The 24,252-nt window shown below is 41.1% G+C and overlaps 1 protein-coding gene across 1 annotated transcript in view; it reads right to left on the bottom strand.

The window, feature by feature from the left end:
- Positions 1–4,692: 4,692 nt before the first annotated feature.
- exoc2 (exocyst complex component 2) overlaps positions 4,693–24,252 on the bottom strand; it is a 56,161-nt gene continuing 36,601 nt past the window's right edge. Inside the window, exons 12-28 of the mRNA XM_078258351.1 lie at positions 21,681–21,794; positions 21,177–21,301; positions 19,458–19,526; positions 19,176–19,333; positions 18,073–18,194; positions 16,861–16,922; positions 14,658–14,738; positions 13,433–13,492; positions 12,443–12,504; positions 12,288–12,357; positions 10,924–11,040; positions 9,454–9,595; positions 6,343–6,398; positions 6,106–6,228; positions 5,804–5,865; positions 5,306–5,365; positions 4,693–5,203 (exon numbers count right to left, since the gene is read on the bottom strand). Coding sequence (XP_078114477.1) covers positions 5,110–5,203; positions 5,306–5,365; positions 5,804–5,865; positions 6,106–6,228; positions 6,343–6,398; positions 9,454–9,595; positions 10,924–11,040; positions 12,288–12,357; positions 12,443–12,504; positions 13,433–13,492; positions 14,658–14,738; positions 16,861–16,922; positions 18,073–18,194; positions 19,176–19,333; positions 19,458–19,526; positions 21,177–21,301; positions 21,681–21,794 — 1,577 coding nt within the window. The 3' untranslated portion in view covers positions 4,693–5,109. The remainder of the gene's footprint in view (positions 5,204–5,305; positions 5,366–5,803; positions 5,866–6,105; positions 6,229–6,342; positions 6,399–9,453; positions 9,596–10,923; positions 11,041–12,287; positions 12,358–12,442; positions 12,505–13,432; positions 13,493–14,657; positions 14,739–16,860; positions 16,923–18,072; positions 18,195–19,175; positions 19,334–19,457; positions 19,527–21,176; positions 21,302–21,680; positions 21,795–24,252) is intronic.

Consider the following 24,252-nt stretch of genomic DNA (forward strand, 5'->3'; position numbering starts at 1 on the left):
CTGTCACTGCCACAAAATAATTTACAAGAAGAGCAGGGAAGATGCCATCACTTGATAGGGTTGCCTGTGAAAAACAAATTGAGACGTTTTACTTTGAAAATCCACAGACTAATTCAAAGTTTTTAATATGACCCCTAACACAGCTAACAGAGCTGCAACTGATGACTGGTTTCATTATCAATTAATGTGCTCATTTTGGTTTTAATTAACAGATTCATTGTTAAGTCCGTAAAATCACAACTTCTCCCGGTCTAAGGTTACGTCTTGTTTTCACGAAAAAATCTCAAAGATATCAAATGTATTATGATATAAAGCACATAAAGCAGAAAAGCAGTAAAGTGTGTAGAATATTGCCGGCCTTATCCTCATCCCTTAAAAGCCATGCTATGCTACGCTAGACATGAGTGTGTGTGTGTGTGTGTGTGTTTTAGTGTTTGCAGTGAGGAATAAAAATGTTATTTTCAAAAAAGAAAACTGCAGTCTAATCCAGTATATATAGACCAGGAATCTTCAACGGGGGGTCCAGGACCTTTAGGGGGTCCTCAGAGTTACTGCAGGGGGGCCAACATCATATTAATAGCAAAGAGAAATCGGCCTATTCGTGATTTTATTTTATTCACACAACATTGATGACAGACTTTACTGGCCTGTAGCTAAGGTAGCCATCCACGGTTAAAATTAAGGATTCACTGTGCTACATGTGTGTTTAACATTAAAACATGATGTATAAATATATGAATATGTATATTGTATATATTTTAATACCTTAGTATTGTATGCACCATATAGGTATGTGTAATTTGCAGCTCAATTTTTTACAATTTTAGTAGGGGGGGTCCCTGCTCCGTCTCTCTTTAAGCTAATGGGTCCTTAGCCCCACAAACATTGAAGACCCCTGATATAGACAGATTGGGTTGTCTTTTTTTTCCCCAATGATATGTAACACTTTAATATTTAATTCTCACGTGATATTGACCAACATATAAAGACAGCAACAAAATGTATTATTGTTGTCTTACTATCCAACAAATGGCTGTAACTCACTGAGGACAAACGTCACATGGAGCTCCAAAACACCTAAATACAACTTTTCACAATGAAAAAACACAAATGCTCTGGTTGACTTCAGTTTTTAAATATGGTACGCTCACGCAAAGTAACGAATGAGGGTGACTTTACACTGCACCAGAATGTGATGTTTAACGCTTGAACCAATCAAGTGATAGACATCAAATGCCACACATTTCCTGTGTGAATTCTGTTTCTTGATGATCTTGGTAATGTCTGCTGTGTTTTTGCAAGTCCATCTGCATGAATACTGAAAGTAAACTGTCACAAAAACAATCCAGGTGAGCTCAATCTAAATTTCCTCTGATGTGTCAAATGTCTCCATTCCATTTAATTACCCACTCACGCTGAACAAAAGTCAGATCAAAGTCTAAATGTCTAAATGTTTTGCGGGTCTCGTCATCTGAATGGAACAGAGTGCAGGAGAATATAAAAAAAAAAAACATATAGAAAGAAAACTCCCCCTTCTCACCTCTGTTACTGTAAACAGAGAGCGGATAAGGGTTTAGGCTTTGAAAATACTTTTGTGAATGAATCCGTGGGAGGGCAGAGAGCTAAGTTTAGAACTCAGACAATCAAAACAACTCCTGCGTTCCCTGCATGGCTTTCCCCTAAACGCAGATGGCAAACCATGACAGAAAAAAGCTCTGAGGGGCATGAATGTAGAAAATAACAGAAAGTTGTAGCCAGAAGCTGTGTCCACATTCAAAAGTAAACTAAAAAAACTTATTTTCTCAGGCATTTGTTTAACTACAGTGAGTGTGTGTGTGTGTGTGTGTGTGTGTGGGGGGGGGTGTAAAGCACTTTGGGTTTGTGTGTGATGAAAGGTGCTATACAACTAAAATTGCCATTGCCAAAAGACTACTGAAATGTACAGGTGGTGCTTGTTCAAAAGTGTGGGGTTCAACTTCTGCTACAACACAACAGCAAGTCCACCTTGTCCCCAGATAACCTCGTGTCTTTGTCAAACTTGTGTGACTAGACCTACCACAACCGTACCGCTCGCACGGAGATCCTACGCCCACAACCATAATCACACTTTCTGTTCTCGCCATCTTCCTCTGGGATCCAATGACAGCCTGTTCTGCTCGCGGCCCTGAATAACTGCCTACACCACCCCCTCCCCTCCCCCCCACCCCACCCTGCACACGCCCTGGGCTCACCCTCTTCCCAGAAAGCTAGACACCGCCATGGCAGACAGCATGAGTGAAATGGTGAGCTGGAGCTCCAGAGATGAATGGCCTAAACCCGCTGGTTTGAACCGTGGTGCACACAGACCAACTGCCTGCAAATGTGCACTGATGCAAAATGGGTCACTTGAGTGTGACATACGGACCTGTATGTGTAAAGACAAGATAAGTGATCGGTTTGCAGAGGCATCACAGGTTTGGCCACAGTCATTAACACCTCTGTATGTACAAAGTGTAGTTTACGTGGGTCTGCATTGGTGTAAACATGCAGGTTATACTTGTTTCTGGACCTTGGCACTAGAAACATTTTGCTGAACTGTACACTTGTGTGTGGATGACTGACAAGAAATTTGGACTACATGGAGCATTATTTAAATAAACATCACAATACAACGTAATCCAGTACAAGAACACCACAAATGATACCATTAAATCTAGTTGAATTAGCACTTCTTTGACATAAATGCTTATTTAATGGTTGCATTTGATACATTCTAGGTCCGGAAATGTACGTGATAAACGATAAACTGTGAAAAAAAGAATAATGACATAATACCATACCATTTCTACTGCACCGCCTTTAATGATAAAGTCAAAAAAGAACACATTGATGTAATAATGTAGAATTATGTGTTGATAACCAAAGGACAACTGAGTGTACTGGAATAAGGAGAGACTTAAGTTAGAGATCACATTGTAGTGATCTCCGCCAAGGAGATTAGGTTCTCTTTCAAGCCCTCTCTTAAACCGGACATTACAGTCTTTACCCTGCCAGCTCCCTAGTACAAACTCCATGTAATGTCTGATTGAGCCAATGTATGAATAGAGCCGCTCATTGAGCGGAGAATTCACATTGATGTTTCTATCATGCAGCTTACGCGAAAAGCGGAAGAAAACAAACGTTTGAGGTTGAAGGGTGATTTATACAAAGATTGTAACAAAAATGTAGCCCGATGTCGTCATACTCAGATTCTAGTCAGAATATGAGTCAGATACTACTCCATTGGGCTGTGATTATGGGGTGTGTTTCAACCGAACCAGGAAAGTAAATGCCTCTGCACTCAATTGGATGGACCTCCAACCAATCAGAGCAACGGAGACGGATGTCACAGAAGCTGCCAGTCAAAGGCAGGCTTCGACAGAGCAAAGGCAGAGGCGGCAGTTTCCGTGTCGTGCTGACGGGTGCGGCATTGTGTATATGTGTACGCACGTGATCGCGGTTCTCTGTTCCTCTTTTAAAATGAACGCGCTGTCGATATCTTCTATAACAGACGCGATGGCAGCCATCTTTGTTGTCAATGAATTCAACCCAAGCGCTCTTTGGTGACATGATTGATTACGTTACTGTTGATCATCTGTCCATCATCGTATAAAGCCCGCCCTGACAATTTGATTGGTCCGAACAGCTCTGGTTCGAGCATAGCTGCTCCACAACGGATCAAGTCCAGAGCGAACTTCCCGACCTCAAATGTTGTGGGTGGGGCTAAGTTCGGCTGGCGTCCAGGCTAACAAAAATGTCTAACTGTAGAGACAAGACTTGTGAACATCAGTCGGTACGGGCCGACGCTGAAATTGTCAGACAAATTCAAGGACTGACAAGAGACTTGGTTGTTTATGACCAAATTACGAACCGGCTCCGTGACATGCTGTACTCCGCGTCACGTCCAGCCTCCTGTACGCTCTACCCAGGTGCCAGGTGTCACCTAAACCAAACAGAGTATTTCCAATAGGTGAAAACTCATCTGACACACACACACACACACACACACACACACACACACACACACACACACACAATCTCCTGTTGTGTGCTAAATGTGTAAAAGGGGAACTCCAGATAATGTACTGTACGCACCTGATTCTCCTGACACTGTCCGGAGTTCATTCAAGAAAACAGCGTCAGTTAGTTAGCAGGATGTTGACGACTAAAATCTTAATTTCAGTAAACTTTGGTGAACATTTAGCCATTTCAAAGGATTTTATTTCTCTCCGCAAATCATAGCAGCCAGCAGCAAATCAGCATGACTGTCTATCACTCTGGTATGTGCATTTTGTTGCAGATCTAGAGCCACACGCTGAGGCCTGAGGCCTTTTGCATTGGTATGCCAGAGTGTCTGTCACATATCCCTCAAGAGCTACTGTAAATGAAATAGCCATTTCTAGAAAGTCAGATAGTTGCCAATCATTGCTGAAAACATGTCAAATAAAATGAACTGTCGGGCTCAATTTTTAAGCCAAAACGGACAGAAAGTCCTAAAAACGTGATCAGAATAATGGAAATATTCAACACTTACAGTTCCGTGACAACTAAGCGAACTTGATCTGCTGATGAAGAACATGTGAGGCAGTCAGAAGCACCCGAACAAACAAGTGCAGTAAGGGGACCTTGAGTTGAAATTGTTGCCGTTTTGACAAAACAACCAAATGAAACCACTTTAAACAGTAACTTTCTTACTTTATTGGGCAGCAGAGATGGCACAGTACAAAGCATCAACAACAACTTTAAATCTTGATTAGGACAAATATTTCAGTCTGACAGCAGCGATTCCAGTTAGCCACTTGCACACTGTCTGTAAGCTACACGAGTGGCCGTATGTAATTAGCATAACCAACATGACTGGGACTGCCCTACACAGTAACAATGAAATCGACTCATTTAGTGTCTTTGAGATTAGATGAACAGATATTTGTGCCCAATCTGGTGAAACAGAAGTTGAAAGTGACACTGAAAAACAGCAATGAGTTAGCAAGTGAGGAGATAACTGAAAAGACACGGGCAAGGTTCCTTTGCTGATTGCGCATAGATAAGAAACAAAGAGTGCAGTACAGTGGTAGATAGAGTGGATGACGTTTATCTCTTAACAGGCTGGATGCAGGAGGGCTGGAAGCAGGTGAGCTGGAGCTGCATGCTGCTTTTAAACTTGTTCAACAGCTCTTCCAATAACCTGGCGGAAAAAACAATAAATCATGTGAAATTCATCATTAAAGCATGAAGCAAACACCGAAAGAAAAAGATCAATTTCAGTAGTACCCGGTATGAGACTCACTTCTTATCGGCTCCGCTGTGAAGCTGTGGAAGGGCGTCCAAAGCCAGTTTGAAGCTGGCGCTAGAAACAAAAGACGCTCAGTTACAACTTTTTGAACTTCATGAACACTGGAAACAAGAAAAACACAGTTCCGAATAAGTCTAGGCGTACACACTGACCTCCACACATGAACACATACTGTACATGTACGCACAACGTGCACGCCACAGTGCGTGCACGCAGCAGAACCAGATTACTTTCACTTCCTTTCTATAACCCACCAAGTAACATGAATAGGGATTGTAGTGAGGGATGTGCGACTGCTAAGATTTATGTTTGTGACATTCACTACCATAAATCACTGGCCGCAGAATGCAAGTTCCTGTCTGTGCCACTATGTGAATGTGTGACCGTATGTATGTATGTGTGTGTGTGTGTGTGTGTGTGTGTGTGTGTGTGTGTGTGTGTGTGTGTGTGTGCGTGTGCGTGCATGTATGTATGTGTGTGTGCTGCACTTACTTGCTTTCAGAGTTTAGGTAAGCGGCTATGGCGTCTCTCAGAGCACAGAGTTCAAGTCGAGCCTGAGGACGGTGGGAGGGAGGGGGGCATGGGGGTCGGGTTTTATAAAAAAATTAAATAAAAAAAAGGCAACAGAGAAGATGAAATCAAAGGAACATCTTCAACTGTCAACGGTTGAAATATGGCATTATCAGAAATGACAGGTTAATCCCCCAACAAGTGTGAGGGTCGACTTATGAGTCAGGGTCTTACTATGAGTGATAAAGTGCTCTATAACTGTGCGAGTGCGTGCCCGTGTGTACCTGCAGGGCTCCGTTCTTGCTGAAGGAGGACACACACTGCATGAGACGACACATCTCGTCCGCAACTGACTCAACAATTCGAGACAAAACCCGAGGGACCAGGTCCTTAGACACTGTGAACACCTGACACAGACAAATTCGGTGATGAAATCAGAGGAGACCAAAAAAAAAAAAAAAACAGTTAGTTAAAGGCAACGTTTGTCCAAAGAACAAGAGAAGAGTGTCGGTTGTTTTTACCTCGGCATGAACTGTGATGATGCTGACCAGAGCTTCCTTCAGGTAGTTCCTTACACCTGAGGGAGAAGAAGGCACAGCATGAACATCAGTCCAGGTAGACGGGAGGATGAGATGCTAACAAATTACATTTTAGAGATCACAATGTAGTGATCTCCGCCATGGTGATGAGGTTCTCTCTCAAGCCCATTTCACACATGCACTGCAAACCTGAAATGATCTAGCCCACTACCCTGCACGCTCTACCCAGCACCAACCCTCGCATAAACAAAACGGAGTATTTCCAGAAGTAAGAACGTGTCCGATAAAGTCAAAGTTTCTATCACTATGCACACAGATAAATCAAACTCTTGTCAGAGAACGTGTGTGTGTGTGTGTGTGGAGCTACAGACAGTGTGACTGAAGTGCAACATAAACCAGCTGCATTGCAAAGTGCTTGCATCATTTGAAGGGCTGTATTCAACCAAAGAAGATCGTGGTCAAACTGAAATCCTACCTACTCTTCAACCAATCGATTGGTCAATGGGGGAAAAAAAACAAACAAACATCTGCATGTTTTTTTAATATCAACTAAATTGTCCACAATGCACTCTACCTGATAGTGCTGTGTGCCCATCAAAGCGGTTCTTCCTGAGGCCACTATACGTTTTGAATGTTTTGCAATGCCAGCGCTGCATATTCACTCGATGCTACAAACACCAGCAGCGTGACGAGCTGCTGAGCGTCTATTCTGCGCTGGGCGCTGCATGTTTGGAAGTTTGTTTTGGTCGCAGAGATAAAGAATGTTCAGGTTTGGGTAACAAGCTGCTAGGGCTCCTGCGTGGTCAGTTGTGTGGTGGCTGCATGGCATTTTCTATGTCTTTACACAGTAGAAACATGTCTGACGCAGCACTGCTGCTGCTAGCCTTGTCTGTACACATGTATGTTTCCCATTGATACAATGAAATACAAGCAGTAGTATACTTCATGTTAAACCTAAATATACACTGATTTGATTACAGCAAAGGCAACGTCGGCAGTATTGACGGCAAAATAGGCTACAGAATATTTCGTTCTGTATTAACAGGTGCAATATTTGAAAATCGATAATTATTTTATTTATTTTTTTCGATATCGGTGCTAAAGTCATACTTTTAAAACGGTGCCGATGCCTAAACAGGGCCTGAACTGAAACTTTTTAATAAAGTTAAAAAAAAAGAAGAAAAAAAAAGGGTACTAAACAACAAACGGCAACATTAAAGAACGGTTTGTTTATTGCTAAGGCCGTATGGTCCAAATGAAATGATTTAATAATAATGTAATAACTATAACTTATTTCACTAGTAAATTGCTGTTAAACGACAAAAGAAACCACCAGATGGGAAAAGGGTATTTTACAATAAATTTGAATGCACCAGTTTCAGTGAACGCAGTGTTGTTTTTCCGACAACGGCAGAACTGTTACGTCCCGGTGTTGGAATCCTCTACAGTGAAATACAGTCACACTTTACACTGTTTGACGTTAGCTGTCAGCATTTTAACCGTGTTTAATCCAGCTACTAGCTAGCGGTAGGCTAACGTTACCTGCTGTCGAGTGTAGTGTTAACTAGCATCACGTGCAGCGATGCTTCTGTTGCCTCTACCGTCCGTTTCGGAGCATCAGAGAGAAGCGCAGGCATATCAGTGGCACCGAAATCCGTGTTGCTATTCGGTCCGGTAGATACCGGTCGTTAAGGCACCGGTGCCATATTAGCACCAGGTTTCGGTACCCAACCCTACCGCTGACCTTTCAAGGCACATCCAATTCCAGAACGTACCTGCACGGCGCTTTGCCTCTCTGCTCTGCGCCCTACCTCGCAGGCTTTGCCGTGGATCAGGTGTAGACAGCTTAAGGATGAATTCTAGCTGGGTGTTAACAGTGTAACTTCTGTTTTTATGCACATGGCCTGTTCTTTTTTTTTTTTGTAGACAAATATCTCTAAATGAAAGATAGATATATGCTTTGTTCATCTCCTAAGGGGAAATTTAGGGGTTCAAAGAAAGTATAATTTTATAATAACAGCAATCTAGGTAAAAGGTGAATGTAAGCGGCTTTTCAGTCAAATCGTCATCGTTTAAGAGATTAAAAATGTATCGGAAACCACCGTCATTTGTGCTAGAAATGTGACTGAGGGGACTTCATTTTCCATTGCTTCATGATATGTTTGACTCTTAAAAAAAGTGATATAAGATGCATGCAAATTTCAAAATAATGCAAATACATGGAGCTGGAAGTGTATTATTTAAACTTTACACTGCTCAGTGAGGAGAAAAAGAAAACAGGAGAGACCATAGTTAATGTCTAAGTTTTACCATTTAATAAACTCTAACAGCCAAACAACCAGAGGCCACAACAGACTGAAAGTACTGAAACTGGACACACACACACACAGACACACAGACACACACACACACACACACACACACACACACACACACAGACACACACACACACACACACACACACACACACACACACACACACACACACACACACACACACACACACACACGCAAAAGGGCAACAAGTGAAAGTATCATATCCTAGAACTGCGGTTTTGTGTCCAAAATGTTCCTCTTTCACATGCAGCCCAAACACACAAATACACACCAGCAAGAACAAACCAGAGCAAGGCCCAACTTTCGATCAATACTGCCTTTCTAAAACTGTGTAAATATGAAAAGTCACCCAGAGCTCTAACACACACCCCGACATGTTGCCTCACATCCTGTGCTAAGGTAAACCACATATACACATTTAAGTTTCACCTGGGTTTTGGTGCATCTGGTGAGAAAAAAAAAGTCAAACTCAACTGGTGTGCACACACATTGCTGCACACCCACAGTACAACACAAAGGCCATGAGACTTTTAGGGGGACCAATAGAGTGATCTCAGCAATGTTTACAGTAAGCCATCAAAGAGCCGTACTTTACACATGACACATACGAACCACAACAACACAGATCAAACCAGAGATGTCGGATTCTCATCCCACAGGACTGTTTGGGGCTAATTTCGGATATTAATGGGGTCAGTTAGTGGTAGCTGCGGGCGATTTCCCCCATCGTCTCAGTTAGGCCATGCTGTACAGTACCTGTAGGTGTTTGGCAGTCTCTCCAGTCAAAGTATCCAGCGCAGATGCCGGGCTCCAGAGAGCCTGCGATCGGGTCAGCTCGTCTCTCGATGTAGGCCTCAAAGAGTTTTCTATCCAGCTCTCGCACCACGTCCACACTCACCTGGCAGGCCAAGGACACGTAATGTTACCGCAACAAAATGGAGAAATACATTATGAGCATACAATACATTTTGATTGTCACTCTAAGCACACTGTAAAACTGTACAAATAAATCCATCTATCAATAGTTACACATAATCCATCTTGGTCTACTTATTGTTGTATGGCTTTGTTGTCTTTCTTAAACTGCACGTCTACATTTGTACCGTGAGAGCTTCTGACAACCAGAGTCAAAATCTTTGCATGTGTCAACATACAACACATCTGTATGCAGAGTTTCTGCAGGTTTCACCAAGTCAAACTTAAGACTTTTTAAGACCATAAGACCTTTATCACAACATCAACTAAGCCCTAAATTCAAGCCAAGTATCACTAAACTTGCACTTCCCCGTAGCTGAAGAATAAAATCCATTTTATGTCTGTGGTACAATCCGAAACAGACTTGCGCCGATAACACAAAAGCTGATTGGCTGCAATAAAAGTGTGACAGCGAAAATTTAATTTGGACTAGCGAAAGAAAGAACTACAAGACCACAGAATAAAAAATAAATAAAAAAGAGCATTAGAGGTAATGTTACATGGACGTAGGAAAATGAAGACCTAGAACACAATACTTCAGTTGATTAAAGACTTCTTAAGGCCTAACATTTTGAAATTTTAGACTTTTTTAGACTTTTTAAGTCCCCGCGGAATCCCTGGTATGTAGGGCTGGGCCATGATAGAAATAAGAGTATATTTCCAAGTAGTGATATAGGTCATTGATTGGTGAAAATGGTTAAGACTGCACTTACAGAGCTTTTCTCCCTTAGCATGCATTCACAGTTTGTAACATTTGACATTTGAGTGGGGAATTTGACTTTTTCCAGTGTAAACGGTACAGCTGTGCCACACAATGAGGCAGCTGTGGGTTAGACACCTTTTCAAAGCGATATTAATAATATTAAAACTACTGAGCTACAAACTGTCACCCATAGCTTGCTCTCTAAATGCTATTAAGACGAGAAAAGTCAACGTCTAAATCGATCTTTCAAAGAAAATGATGTTCACCAGTTTTTACTGGAAAACCAACCGAACACTTCTTTGCTTTGTGAATCAGCCATTAGTCATTGTGAGTGTAAGTGTGTGTGAAGAAGGGAACAAAGAACAAAATGTGGAACTGAGCTTCCAAGAGAATGACCTTTACTTTTTAAGAAAAAGAGTCGTATCTTTAGCATCTGTCTGATTAGCTTGGTTGTTAATGACAACACAACACACTTCTCATCAGTGGTATGAGGCAGAGCTGAGTACTCCTTTGGTAAGAAATGGTAAGAACTGGAGTGTTAAACTGACCCGTGTTATTTTCTCGGTCCCCGTGAGGCCGTGTTTCTCAAAGTGATTGGCCAGGTTCAGGAAGGTGCGTCTCTCCAGGTATTGGCAGTTACTGAGGATGATCAGTAGACGCTGCTCCTATACACGGAAAAACAAATGTTTATACTTTTATACTTCTCATAGACATTATGCATTCCCAAGCCCCTGACCTTAAAAATCAGAACTACATGCCCAACCCAACCCTTACCCTTAAACAAAGTCTTAACCCTCTAACATTTGAAGAAGTGAGTACCGAACAAAATGTACTAACTTTTCCAAATGTTCCCATTGAACTAAAATGTCATCACCTTTCAAAAATGTCCTCGCTTTCCTAAAATATCCTCTCTTTTCTAAGTGTTCTTAGCTAACTTATGTGTCCTTACACTTGGAAAAATCTTTTCGCTTTGGATCAATGTTCTTACTTGCCAAGAATTCCTCACTTTTCAAACATGTTTTTACTTCCTAAAATCTCTTCACTTTCCTCACACATTCCCCTCTTTCCTTAAACAATAACACACTTTCCAAAATGTCGCTATCTCTTAAAACGTTCTGCCTTTCGCAAAAGTGTCCTCACTTTTCAAACTTGTCCTCATTTTTCTAATACGCGTGGGTGTCTTCGCTTTCCCAAAATCGTCTTCGCTTTGCGGAAAAGTCCTCTCTCTCAAGGTCTAAAACTCAACTCGGTGCTCACGAATAAATAAGTACAATAGCACAAACACACACTGATGCATAAAAATGATCAAAACACAAGCACACAAACACTGACAGGAGGGATGACAGAATGGTTAGCCTACATTTTGACAACCACAAATTATGTGGTTGATGTTGACTGCAGACAAAATAGGAGACTTCAGTGGGCTGATGTCACCATATATCTATCTAGTAATGGTAGCCAGGTACCATCCTTGTTTGTATGTGGTGGTTTCTAGTTTGTCAACTTACCAGACACTAGATTTCATATCATGATAGACGAGTTTTGCTGCCTAACCTCTACTACGCACATTCGGGCTGGGGAAACCCCGTCCGCACCTTGCTCCATTTCCCTTTACCAGAAGCACTCTACGCCCTGCTCTTCCTCCTCCTCGTCCTCCTCCTCCCCTGCGCTTAACCCCCTTCACTAACATATCAAACTAGTTACAGGAAATGAGGACGTATCTGCTTCTTGTCCACAACCAGGAAACAGCCTGATAACATTTTGTGGTTTGAATGAGTATGACACGTGTTTGTCCTGTTGTGTAAAGGACAAAGCCCACGCCAGATGTGTGATTTCAGGTGTATTAACCCCAAACAGTTTAAAGGAAATAATAATAAAAAAAAAACAAACAAAAAAAAAACATCACGCTTACAGATGTTGGACTGAAGCCCTCGTGAACTCCAGTAAACCGATCTGGAGAGCACAGGTCCACTGAAATGTTGCTGCACATGGAGGAGAGATTGTAAGACATTTTCAGAGTCAAGCACACTATAATCAAAGATATGAAAAAGTCATCCAAATACTTACTGAGGTATATTAATGTCTGCATCAGTTTTAGTGCTCAGATGCTCCAAGGAGTTTACGAAAACCTGCGTTGAACACATGAACACACTTGTCAGGCATGGCGTGTAACACACAACAGAGGTGCCATCCTCATATCTTACTCTACATGATAAACTGGCTCAGTTCACAACAGATTTAGCCTAGACCTTAGGTACATTAACACAACAAGGTGGGTGATTCAGTGGACAGTGTATATACTATAAGGCGCAATAGCTGTGCAGGTTATCATTTCGATGGCGCCTATACACTAAACGAAACAACGAAAACTAAAAACTGACGCAAGCACAGTCATCAACTCGAGCTGCAAATTTGCGATAGCTGCGAGCATGTACGTGTATGCACCCATGTGTTCATTAGCGTACACATAAAACACCCACCCACCCACCCGCGCGCGCGCACACACACACACACACACACACACACACACAACCTCCATGCCAAAAAGTGGCCACAAAAGCTGGTCGCAGCTAAAAACTGATGCAAGCACAGTCATCAACTCGAGCTGCAGTCATGTTTTAAAAAAATTGCAAATCAGTCACATTGTGGGACTAAATATTGGGAGGGAAGTGGATCAGAATTTTGACGCAGCAGGTCTTTGGATGTCAAAGCTCTAAATCGGACAATAGGAAATAAAGTTTACGCTGCATAGCCGTCATTCTAAAATGCTCCTGCTTTTCACTCTTCACCGTTTTGATTGACAACCAAAGATTTCAGTACGTTTCTCTCAGACAGCCCAGGATCACACAGTGTAAAGGCTCCTTTAAAGCAAAAATGAAGAGCTAGAATTGTGGGTCTACTGCATGTTAAATGGTTTTGAGATGTCTTGTTTTTTCAGAATTTCTATTTATGAATCCAGTTACGTTAAATACGGCTTTCTGTGCTTTTTGTGTGTCGGTCAAAACATCCATAATGTAACCATATCTGTCATTGTGGCTGCAGGCTGACAGCTCTTACCTTCATGATGCCCATACTGAGCTCTGTGGCCTGGTCCTGCACCTGGTCCAACTGCAGCACCTGAAGAAAAGACAGTAAGACACATCAGAATAGTCTTACTATCTTGTTCAAGTTACATCAAATCAGACATTGTGTTACTCCGTTTTGTGTGTTTTTATTGCCATGATATGTTGTGTATCTGGGCTCCGCTACTCCTATTTTAAAGTGTCCCTTTAAGGATGAATTAAGTTTAATAATGAATCCTAAAAACAGAGCAGTATCATGAATGGTTTCTTTGTGTGAGCACAATCTCATACGATCACTTTCTTCATTTATTAGGATTGTATGATTGTTGCTAAAATCATAATCAGGACTGCTTTGCTCAATGATGAGAGTTATTTACGATGATTCCGTTAGGTGCACAGAAGACTTATCACGAGAGGAAAAAAATGCAATTATTTAAACACTGTCAGGGTTCCCTTGACACTGAAAATGTTCTTAGCTACAGCTGCAACTGTTGGGACTTCAGAGATAAGATTTGATTTGACTACACTTTATGCTATCGTTTAGTTCAGTTATCCATACTTTGCTTTGACCGATCCTAAGAGGACAGTGTGCTGCGACGGTGAAACACCCACAAGCTCAAGTATGACATATTCAAAGAGTGTTAAAAACAAATGTTTCTGACTGGCCAAACATATTACATTGATGTACCAAAACGCAAAACACAAACTGGTAACCAATAAGGGAGTTGAGGAGGCTAGAGTTGTGGATATGATCATCATATGAATACTTCTGCTACTGTATTTGCATTAGGGCTGGGTATCGTTCTGAATTTTCAAAACCAGTAATGATACCAATACCGTGACTTCCATACCGGTTTCTAAACAATACCAATTTTATAAAATCCATTTTACCAAATTGAAATTACAACATTACGGCACAAATCTTTTTTTTTTCTTAGCTCCTACTACGTAAGCCCTGTCTGTGTGTGTAAAGCAGAGTTTTGTAACGTTAGACAGCCAATCACCAACACTATTAGATCTTGGTAGAAGCATGCTGCGTGTTTATTGGCTCACTGACACTGATGAGATTTACTCCGTAAGGTATTGAAATTTGGTATTGAATGACGAGGTATTTTTCGATACTCGATACTAAAAGGAGGAAATCCAGTCGGTGCCTAAAAAGTATTGAATTCAGTACCCAGCACCTAATTTGCATTGATGATTGCAGGTAAGAATCTCACATTCATTTCTCCAGGTTTGATCTCCAGGGGCTCTTTGAGTGACTGCAGCATCTGGACCACGCACTGTTCAAACTGTGAAGGCTGCAAAAAACACAAAGGAGAAAACACAGATTACAAAAAACTGGCTCCTGAAAATAGGCTACAATTTTTATCTGCTTCCTCAGCAGGGATGCGCAAACATTATGGATGAAGAAAATGACAAAAAAAACTAAACAAAGACACATTATACTGTGTCTTTATGGTCAGAAGTCATTTTTAGGTTATCTCTGATTAGCAAATTAGTAGTCAAATCCAGCTTTTTCCAGGAAGAGACCGTTGGCAAAGATGAAGGCCTATCTTTCTCCTAAAGACTTCGAGAACGTTATTCATGCTTTTATTACGTCTCGGTTAGACTACTGCAACTCTTTATACTTTGGGATCGATCACTCATTACTAAATCGGCTCCAGTTAGTACAGAATGCAGCTGCTCGCCTTTTAACCAGTACAAGAAAACGGGAACCTATAACACCTGTCCTGGCCTCCCTTCATTGTTTCTCCTGTACGTTTCAGGAGCGATTTTAAGATCTTATTGCTTGTCTGAAAGGCTTTAAAATGGTTTGGCCCCTTTGTATCTGGCTGAACTGTTACATTGCGATACACCAGTCAGAACACTGGAGGTCAACCAACCACTTGCTTTTGGATGTCCCACAAAAGTATATTAGAGGCGCAGACTATATATACTTTCAACCCTTGTGTTGTCTTCCCGTCGACCATGCAACGTTTTGTTTTGGTCGTCTTTTTTCAACACTTTTGTCGCTTTAACCTCAACGTTTTTGTCACTTTTCCCGATGTCTTTGTCGATTTGCCTTTTGAGCGTTTTTGTGTTTTTTTTCTTCCCACGTTTATTGAATCTCTTTCCGACATTCTTGACACTTTTTTCAAAGTTCTTTTAGGATTATTTTTTCTCCAAATGCTATTAAATTGAATAAAACACCCAAATTCAATGAAAGAAGTGAACTGATCATGTATTTTACTTGTGAAGAGCGCTGTAGCTGTAGTTTTTAATTTGGTTAAAAGAAACCCAAATTTCTGATATAGAAACTTTTTAAAAATGGGTCAAATTTGACCCGAGGACAACAGGCGGGTTAAGTCCTTGCTAAAGACACACCTTTTTACTCTGGCCTTTGGTCCTAGCTGAGTGTGGGCGTCAAATCTCTTTCACGGTGTATGTTGTTTCATGTCATTTGTAACTATGTATTTTTACGTGATCATTTTTGTATTTGATACAGTGGCACTCATAAGTTTATGAATCCATGCTAAAGTTGACTAAAAAGAGGAATAAAAAAAAAATCATCTTTTGGAAATTGATCTTAATGCCTTAATTAAAAAAATGAGAAAAAATCCAACCTTTAAGGACACCAGTTTTCTTTGTGATTGAATAATGTATCGTAAATAAATAAATGTTCTTCCTTAAAATACAGGGGGCATAAGTAAGTCCACCCCTATGTTAAATTCCCATAGAGGCAGGCAGACTTTTATTTTTAAAGGCCAGTTATTTCATGGATCCAGGATACTATGCATCCTGATAAAGTTCCCTTGGCCTTTGGAATTAAAATAGCCCCCCCCCCCCTCCCACATCATCACATACCCTTCACCATAACTAGAGACTGGCATGGGGTACTTTCCTTTAAAAATAAAAATCTGCCTGTCTCTATGGGAATTTAACATAGGGCTGTACTTGTGTATTCCCCCTGTATTTTAAGGAAGGACATTTATTTATTTATGATACTTTATTCATTCACAAAGAAAATTGGTGTCCTTAAAGGTTGGATTTTTCCTCATTTTTTTTTAATTGAGGCATTAAGATCAACTTCCAAAAGATGATTTTTTTTATTCCTCTTTTTAGTCAACTTTAGCATGGGTTCATAAACTTATGAGTGCCACTGTATTCTGTCTTGTTCAGCACTTTGGTCAACCACAGTTGTTTACTGTAAATGTGCTATATAAATACATTTGACATTGTTAGTAAAAATGATTTCTTTCTTGTTTTAGAACAGAAGAAGGCCTACTACCTACGCTGCCGACTAGAAAGTGTGAAATGGCAATTTAAAGTGCAATACTGATATTGATCTGTATCTTTTGAATGTGTATCTGACTGCCACGTGGAGTCTCCAATTCCTCATTATGATATGACATCCTGCTTGATGAAACAGCACATCCTTACCAGGCTGGTGATTCCCTCATTATCCACGACCCAGTCCTCCTTCTCGGCGAGCCTCTTGACATCTGAGTGTACAAAAACCACAAATATGAACCGAAAGGGCAATTACTAGAAACCTCTCTACAGTTTATTGAACTCAGACAAAAAAAAAAAAAAGCCTATTAAGTGTCATCACTTTCACACGGGGTAATTACAAATGAAAATATAAACAGAATTAAGAGTTTCCGAGGGAAAATCACAACATGATATAAAATCAAACACTTGCTGACGAGACCACAATTTGATGCAAGTGCGGGGGGGAAGTTAACCGAAAACAAGTCACTTTTCTCAAAATGACCATGCCTAACCACAAGTGAAACCGAACATGTCTGGTTTTAGTCTCATAATACTTTCTCCATTACTACCCTAGAGCTGTACAAGGTAAAATGTGGCAGTTGAGGACACTGACCACCAAATACTCAAAGGAGGAATGCAGCAAAAACAGAGGCGTCTTTACTGTCTGTGTTGTACAAAAGACAATATTATAAATCTTCAGAAGATCTTTCAGCTTGTCCCAATTCAATACAACATACTACTTGTATACAATAGGTAATATATGCTAACTGTTATAGTATACTGTTTTTGCTGTTATCACACAAACACCAGTATACTTTTACCTTCTTTTGTTTACAGGACATGATACAATACATGCACACATCAAACTGCTTCAGTATGACACGCTCAATTAAACTTAACAAGAGAAAGCTCCATGTGTTTCTAAAGATACAAAATGAAATAGTGAATCGTTTTCTAAGATCCTCTGGGTCTGGAGCTGTTGAAATATACAGTAGAGTAGTGATTGGGTTTAGTATACCGTACTTAACACATATACTTAGTTTTCCAGTGCGAACACACTTCAATAAAATCTGCTTCGAATTAGTAGGTAGTTCAGAATTTGACAAATCGTTTTTTATAAGCTCGAAAAAAATATATTTAAAAATCAAATATACCAAAATCCAGGTCAAAACAGAATTATAAACATTTGCAGCACAAATGATATTGTTTTCCAGTCAGTGTTTCAGTATTTTTCACCAACTAAGATGACATTTTGTTTAGAACATAACATGTGCCTGGAGAGACAAAACGGATCTTTTGAAAAGCTTTCGATGATCACTTACAACCTAAAAGGACGAGCCCTACCTATAGCCTCTGCCATCCGTTACTGTTCCTGCTCACCTTCGGTAGTGTGCAGCAGGGTCACCATGAGGCAGTGAACTCTCAGCTCCAGCAGCAGATCCTGGATCACCTGCAGCAAATCGTTTGGGATCTCCAGAGCAGACAGAGCCTCGTGACAAGCCCTGGACGAGAGACAACAAAGGAAACGTCACTTTCATTCTTCATCCATATCTCAAAGCTGCAATCTAAGGTCAAGGCCAAACTCGGCTGTTTCTTTGCAAAAACCGCTCCACTTTCACCGCCCTTCGGCCAAACTCACTCTCATTCAAATGACCATTCTACCCATGATAGATTATGGTGTTGCTATATACAGGGTTGCTTGCAATAGCACTCTATCAAAACTCGATACTCTTTACCACTCTTCTATCCCGTTTGCCACAAATTCCCATTTCAATACACACCACTGGCCCTTCCTTCACATTCGCCGTGAGATTCACTGGTTCACTTTCATTTACAAGACCCTTCTTGGCCGATCACCTCCTTACTTAGGTCACCTGCTGCAGCCAAAGTCTATCACATACAACACCCGGTCCTCACTTCATCTTCAATTAAGCATTCCCAAAACCAGCCCTGCCTCTTGGTCTCGTATCTTTTCAATCTGCCGCCGCTCCGCGACTGGAACGCTCTGCAAAAAAGATTCTCAAACTGGACAAACTAATTTCCAAAACCGCAATATCATCCTTGTTCATTGACATATGCAGTTGCTTTTCCACATCATCATTTTCCAGCTAAACATTTGTATGGTTTCTCCCTCTCTTACTCACCCATGTACCTGTGTGTTCCTCTCGGTATATGTGTTTACTGCTGTCTGTGTTGTATTTCAAATTGTATTTCATCTCATTTAAACTGTATGTATTTCTAATGTATTTTCTTTTACTAGCCCTCCTTCCCTTTCCCTGAGTGTCAGGCCGCCAGTGTAAATAAGAAGCTGTTCTTAATGACTTGCCTGAAAAAATAAAAAAATAAATAAAACAAAAACAGAGAAAGTAAGAGAGAGAAAGAGGGAGGTCATTAAATGGTATGGCAGGCATAAAGTAAAAAAAAAAAAAAAAAAATCCTGCATATAACCATGTCTGCACATAATCAATGAGACATATTCAAACCTGACGGTGTGTATGATTTGTGTGAGCCAGGCTCCGGTGAGCTCCGTCTTGTTCTCCCAGCCTCCGTAGAAACTCAGCTCCCCGTGTGGCAGGGTGGTGGGGAGGAGAGCCCCGCGAACCAGCTTCACCAGCCGGTTGGTCATCTCCTCGATCATTTTCTATAAAACACAGTGAGACGTACAAACAAGGTTTAGGTGGCATTTAGTTTTTTAAAAAAAGGACAGCCGATGAGTAAGAATCTCAAAATAACATTTTTGTGTAAACAGTCACAACGAAGCATACTTTAAAGTCATTCTGTCTCTGTCTGGCATTCTTCTTGGATTTTTCCACCTGCCCAGATTTCTCTCCAGTCTGCAGAAAGAAAAACAAAACAAGAAATGTTTAATGTCATCTGTTTTTTTTGCCTTAATTCCATAGTTGACAGTGCAGGTGCAGACAGGAATCACCAGGAGAGAAAAAACGGTTATGACAAGCAACAAAAGGTCCCCTGCCACAATCAAAGTTCGGAAATTGCACTTATATCAATCAATTTTATTTGTCACAAAATAAAATGATATGAGTCTTAACCACTAGGCCACCAGAATACCCTCAGATCAATCCCTTTTAATTATAACGCCACCCCAAGGCAAAACACTGTATTATAATGGTGTGGTCATTTTTTATTATTTTACCATTTATATCAAAGCCTTCAGAAATAAAACTGTTATAACTTTTTAACATGAACAATTTGGGATTTGTTTGTCAAAAGATCCCATAGAGAACCATAGCATCCTAAATATTATGTGTTGATGTTAAAGCGTAACTCTCACCAAAATGCAACCTAGGGTCTTTTTGTGAATGTACCCGAGTCAAACTTTTGTTTAAAAGCATATTTAGGACGGAATCACCACTTTTAAGATTTACCGTATTTTCGTTTTTCGGTCAAATGGCCTTTTGAATGGGAGTGCTAGGGGCACTTTTATGCTAGTCTCAAAATAGTTATTTTTAAAACACTAAGAAGGCTCGACACAACATGAAACTTTGCTCCAAGTATCACCAGGGGCTCTACACCTTAACGAAAGCATTGACAACATTGTTTGTGTACACAGAGTTTACTAAAAAGAAAGGTTTTGAACAACTCCACGTAGCTCTTGTTGTTTCCGGCTGCTACCACCTCGGCAGTCAAAACGGGTCGATATCAAAACAAGTAGCCACAGATTTAGTGTATCCCTTGTGCACCGGTGTAGTTAAGGTGTAGAGACCCTGGTGATACTTGGAGCAGTGCCCCTAGCACTCCCATTCAAAAGGCCCTTTGACCGAAAAACAAAAATATGGTACATCTTAAAAGTGGCGCTTCCGTCCTAAATATGCTTTTAAACGAAAGTTTGACTCCTGTACATTCACAAAAAGACCCTAGGTTGCATTTTGGCGAGAGTTACGCTTTAAGTTGTAGTGCTTTTGTTAGGCAAATCAAATTCAATTTCAATCCATCAACGTTATGTTATAAACACCGAGTAATGTGGTTATATTAGGCCCCAAAAAGGAAACCCCTCAAATAAAATAATCAATAAATGTCTGTAATGTTAAGCTGCAGTGAAACAAGATTTTATTCTCGTCAGGTTTGTCACGACAACGTTTTTTTGTTTTGTTTTTTTTAACCATAAAGTTAAAGAGCCACTCCACTCAAAAACTATTTTCTTTCACAGGGAACATTTGTATTCTGTTCTTTGTGTGACGGTGTGTTCTGTGGATTCTCCAGAATAATATGGACACTACTGGACAGACGTGTTGGTGTGGATTTTAAAAGATACTCTGAGCAGCACAAAGGAAATTCCAATCACCTCCATTGTTTTGGGAAGGAAGGAGAAACCTCAAAGAAGGATATCAAAGTATCTGAATGGCTGGATACCACGAGAGGTAGGCGGGAGAAAATGTTTTTGCGATAAGGGTGAAACCCATCCATTGTGTGTTGTATACAGTATCTTTTTCACTTGTCACTGTAAAAGCTTTTCAGGTATTTACCTCACTGAAAAGACTTCCATTAACATAAGAGATCCAAAGCTTCCAGAAGTTGGGCAACTGACCGATCACCACATCTGACAGCTTCTCCACAAACTGCACCTGCTGCGGGGTTTCAAAGCGCCAGGCTGGAACAAAGACACACACACATTCACTGGCACACAATACTTATCTATGCTGTGCTGGGAGGTGATGGGGGACTTAAAAAGGATAAACTAGCAAACCGCACTGACTTAAAAATGTCAAGAGTGCTTCTGTAAATCAAAGAATCAAATCATCTTTAATTTCCAGGCACACCAGGCTTCAGTTGTTTGTACTTTTACCATACTGCCTGATGTAAAGAGACACACTGTAGTTCCTTAACGCATAACTCTTATATAATGTGATTCCCCTAAGCACTGTACACACACAAACAAACAAATGCACACTCAGAGTGTGCCTCAGACAGGGAAGCCCCTCTCAAGCACCGAGCCTGTGGGCGAGCTGTAATGTGATTGTGGTGCTCACTGCTGGGTCGTGGTGTTCGCAGGCTGCCCCCTCTCTTCAGAGACGCAGTATGGCTGAGCCTGCCGAGGGCCGACGGACGGGTATCCCCCTCTGGGTCCAGAGCGCCGACACCCACTGACAGACATAATGAAAGGACGAGAGGGGGGGAGGGGAGGGGGAGAGATGAGAAATGAACTTGGAGGGAAAAGAAACAACATACTTCAGATATCAAATAAGCCATTTTCATAATTCCACATTCCTCAAAAAGCTCAGCAGGCTTTCACACCAAACAATCCTCCCTCGTCCCTCTCGGCCTTTCTTTATTTGTGTTCTGATCCATCTCTGCCATGGCCCACAGCTGAGAGAATACACCCTTGTTTCCAGGGTAAGGAAAAAATATCTGTGGGCTTTGTGAGCACTGGGGTGAAGTGAGTTTACATCGGCCACACTGGGATCAGTTGCGTCTGATCCTTAGGCGAGCAGCAGAGTCCACTAGATGGCAACAGGGAGCTTTGCAGCAGCGACGAACGAGAAAGTCCTTCTGCAACCACACACACTTATCTCGGCTAGTGAAATAACTTTAGTGCAATGGATCTATGAGATATCTTTAGGATAACAGAAGGGGCAAAAGTTGACAAATGGGAATGAAAGTGAAACACTGCAGTGATCAGAGGGGACCAAACTTACTACAATGAAAATGAAACTTAGAAGACGAGTTGGTGCAAAACTGCAATATGCCCAGACATAGTTTGTCTAAACGAAAGGAGACGGATGGCCACATTTCCAAAACATGTCTCTGACACACACAGAGAAAAGCGTACTGGTGAGTCACAGGCTGAATGTAATGTGTAAGCAAGTATTGAGAAATCCCCACGCAAAAGCGGTTGAGCCCGCCGTGCACACAACACAAGACAGCCACCCAGTCTAGAAAATGTAAGAAAATTCTCGATTGAGTCAGATTATCTGTAAACACACGGAGCTTTCTCACATCACACACACACACCACATTGACATAGCCCATATGGGGCTGTGCAGAATCTGTCTCTGTGATGTTTTCCTCTCTTTTTACAGGGATGAGAGCTGCTGTTGATCCAGGTGTCAGCTGAACCCCTGGCGTCCTCAGAATGCACAAGTGTATGTGTGTGTGAGACAGTTTAGGCGCGTGCAAGTGTGTGTGTGTGTGTGTGTGTGTGTGTGTGTGTGTGTGTGTGTGTGTGTGTGTGTGCCGGTCTGCTTTAAGCATTCAAACTGTTAATTATTAGGTTAAAATATAGGAACCGCTGTGTATGTGTGTTGAAGACACTGAGACAATGGGTCTCTGCTCACTTCCTTAACAGGCCTGATGCTTCTCTGCAGGTCAGATGAGTTCCTGTTCCCCAAAGGGTCATTGACCCTGACCACACACGCGTCTGCTTTCTCTCTAAACGCACACACACCTTACTGACTCCTGTTTAAATGTTAAATGTTAATTTCCCACATTACAGAATATAAAAGATTTTCACCCAAAAAGTACACCGATTCTTTTTGTATTTTCACCCACATTTTATGTCCTTATAGACCCAAAAGTTGTTATGCCCTTTGAGAAAGATTGACCAAGATATTTGATAGTAAACACAGTTATTTTGATGCAGTGACGAAAGATGCATCTAGTAACCAGAGACAAAAATGGAGGTGGAATGAAAATGAGCTCCACAATGACCAAACCCACAACAAATGGGGTAAAACTACCCGGTTTGCTCTGCAAATTTTTTTTTAAGTTTATCAGCTTATCTTTTGTATCTTCATTTCAATTTTTATATGCAAGTTTCACCAGCTTTTTCAGATTAAACAGAAAAACAATAAAGATAAAAATAAACTGATAAGATTTTAGGGGGGGGGATCTTTAAAAGTGACCCTCAACAATACACCACCCTGCACTGACATACAAGCAAACACTTGATGAACCTGCTAATTGACATGTAATAATTAAAATGTTTACCCTAGAGTGGCACTGACTGAGTCTAAAATCACAACCGCATGTTTCCCAGTCGAATGTACGAACACTACAATCCCTCTAGTTGTTCACTGACAAACCTATTTTTCTACGAGCAAAATGTCCCGCTAATTGTATTGACATTGGCTGAAGAAGCGCTGCTCGGGAAATAAGAAGTTTAGAAGTTTATAATTGAATCGGGCAGAGTCAGATTGCAGCACCGGGGCATGATGGGATTGTTTAGACATACGGAAGCAACTTGGTGCTGCTATGCTTCCTCGCAAGAAAACTGGAACTTCAGGCCTTTGATTCAACAGAGATGGATGGGTCCATTTCCCGTTTATGGCAATTTATAGGGTAATTAATGGAATCATAACTCCATCAGAACGGCCTCTGACCTCATATTCTGGACTCGGAAACACAGGAGAGAGAAAAAAAAGTTTAAAAAAAATCAGTTACTGCAGACATGGCTGATCCATCACAGAGGACTAATCCTTGCCACGTGTGATGCTGACAATCGCATAAAAGATGGCTTAGAAATACACTGAGCTGGTAAATGTGATATGAGGAGGAGGAAGAAGAGGCCGCCAGCAGAGGGGTAGGCTGTGAGGTACCGGTTAG

The sequence above is a fragment of the Sander vitreus genome, chromosome 9 (genome assembly GCF_031162955.1).
Source record: "Sander vitreus isolate 19-12246 chromosome 9, sanVit1, whole genome shotgun sequence".
Taxonomy (NCBI): Eukaryota; Metazoa; Chordata; class Actinopteri; order Perciformes; family Percidae; genus Sander; species Sander vitreus.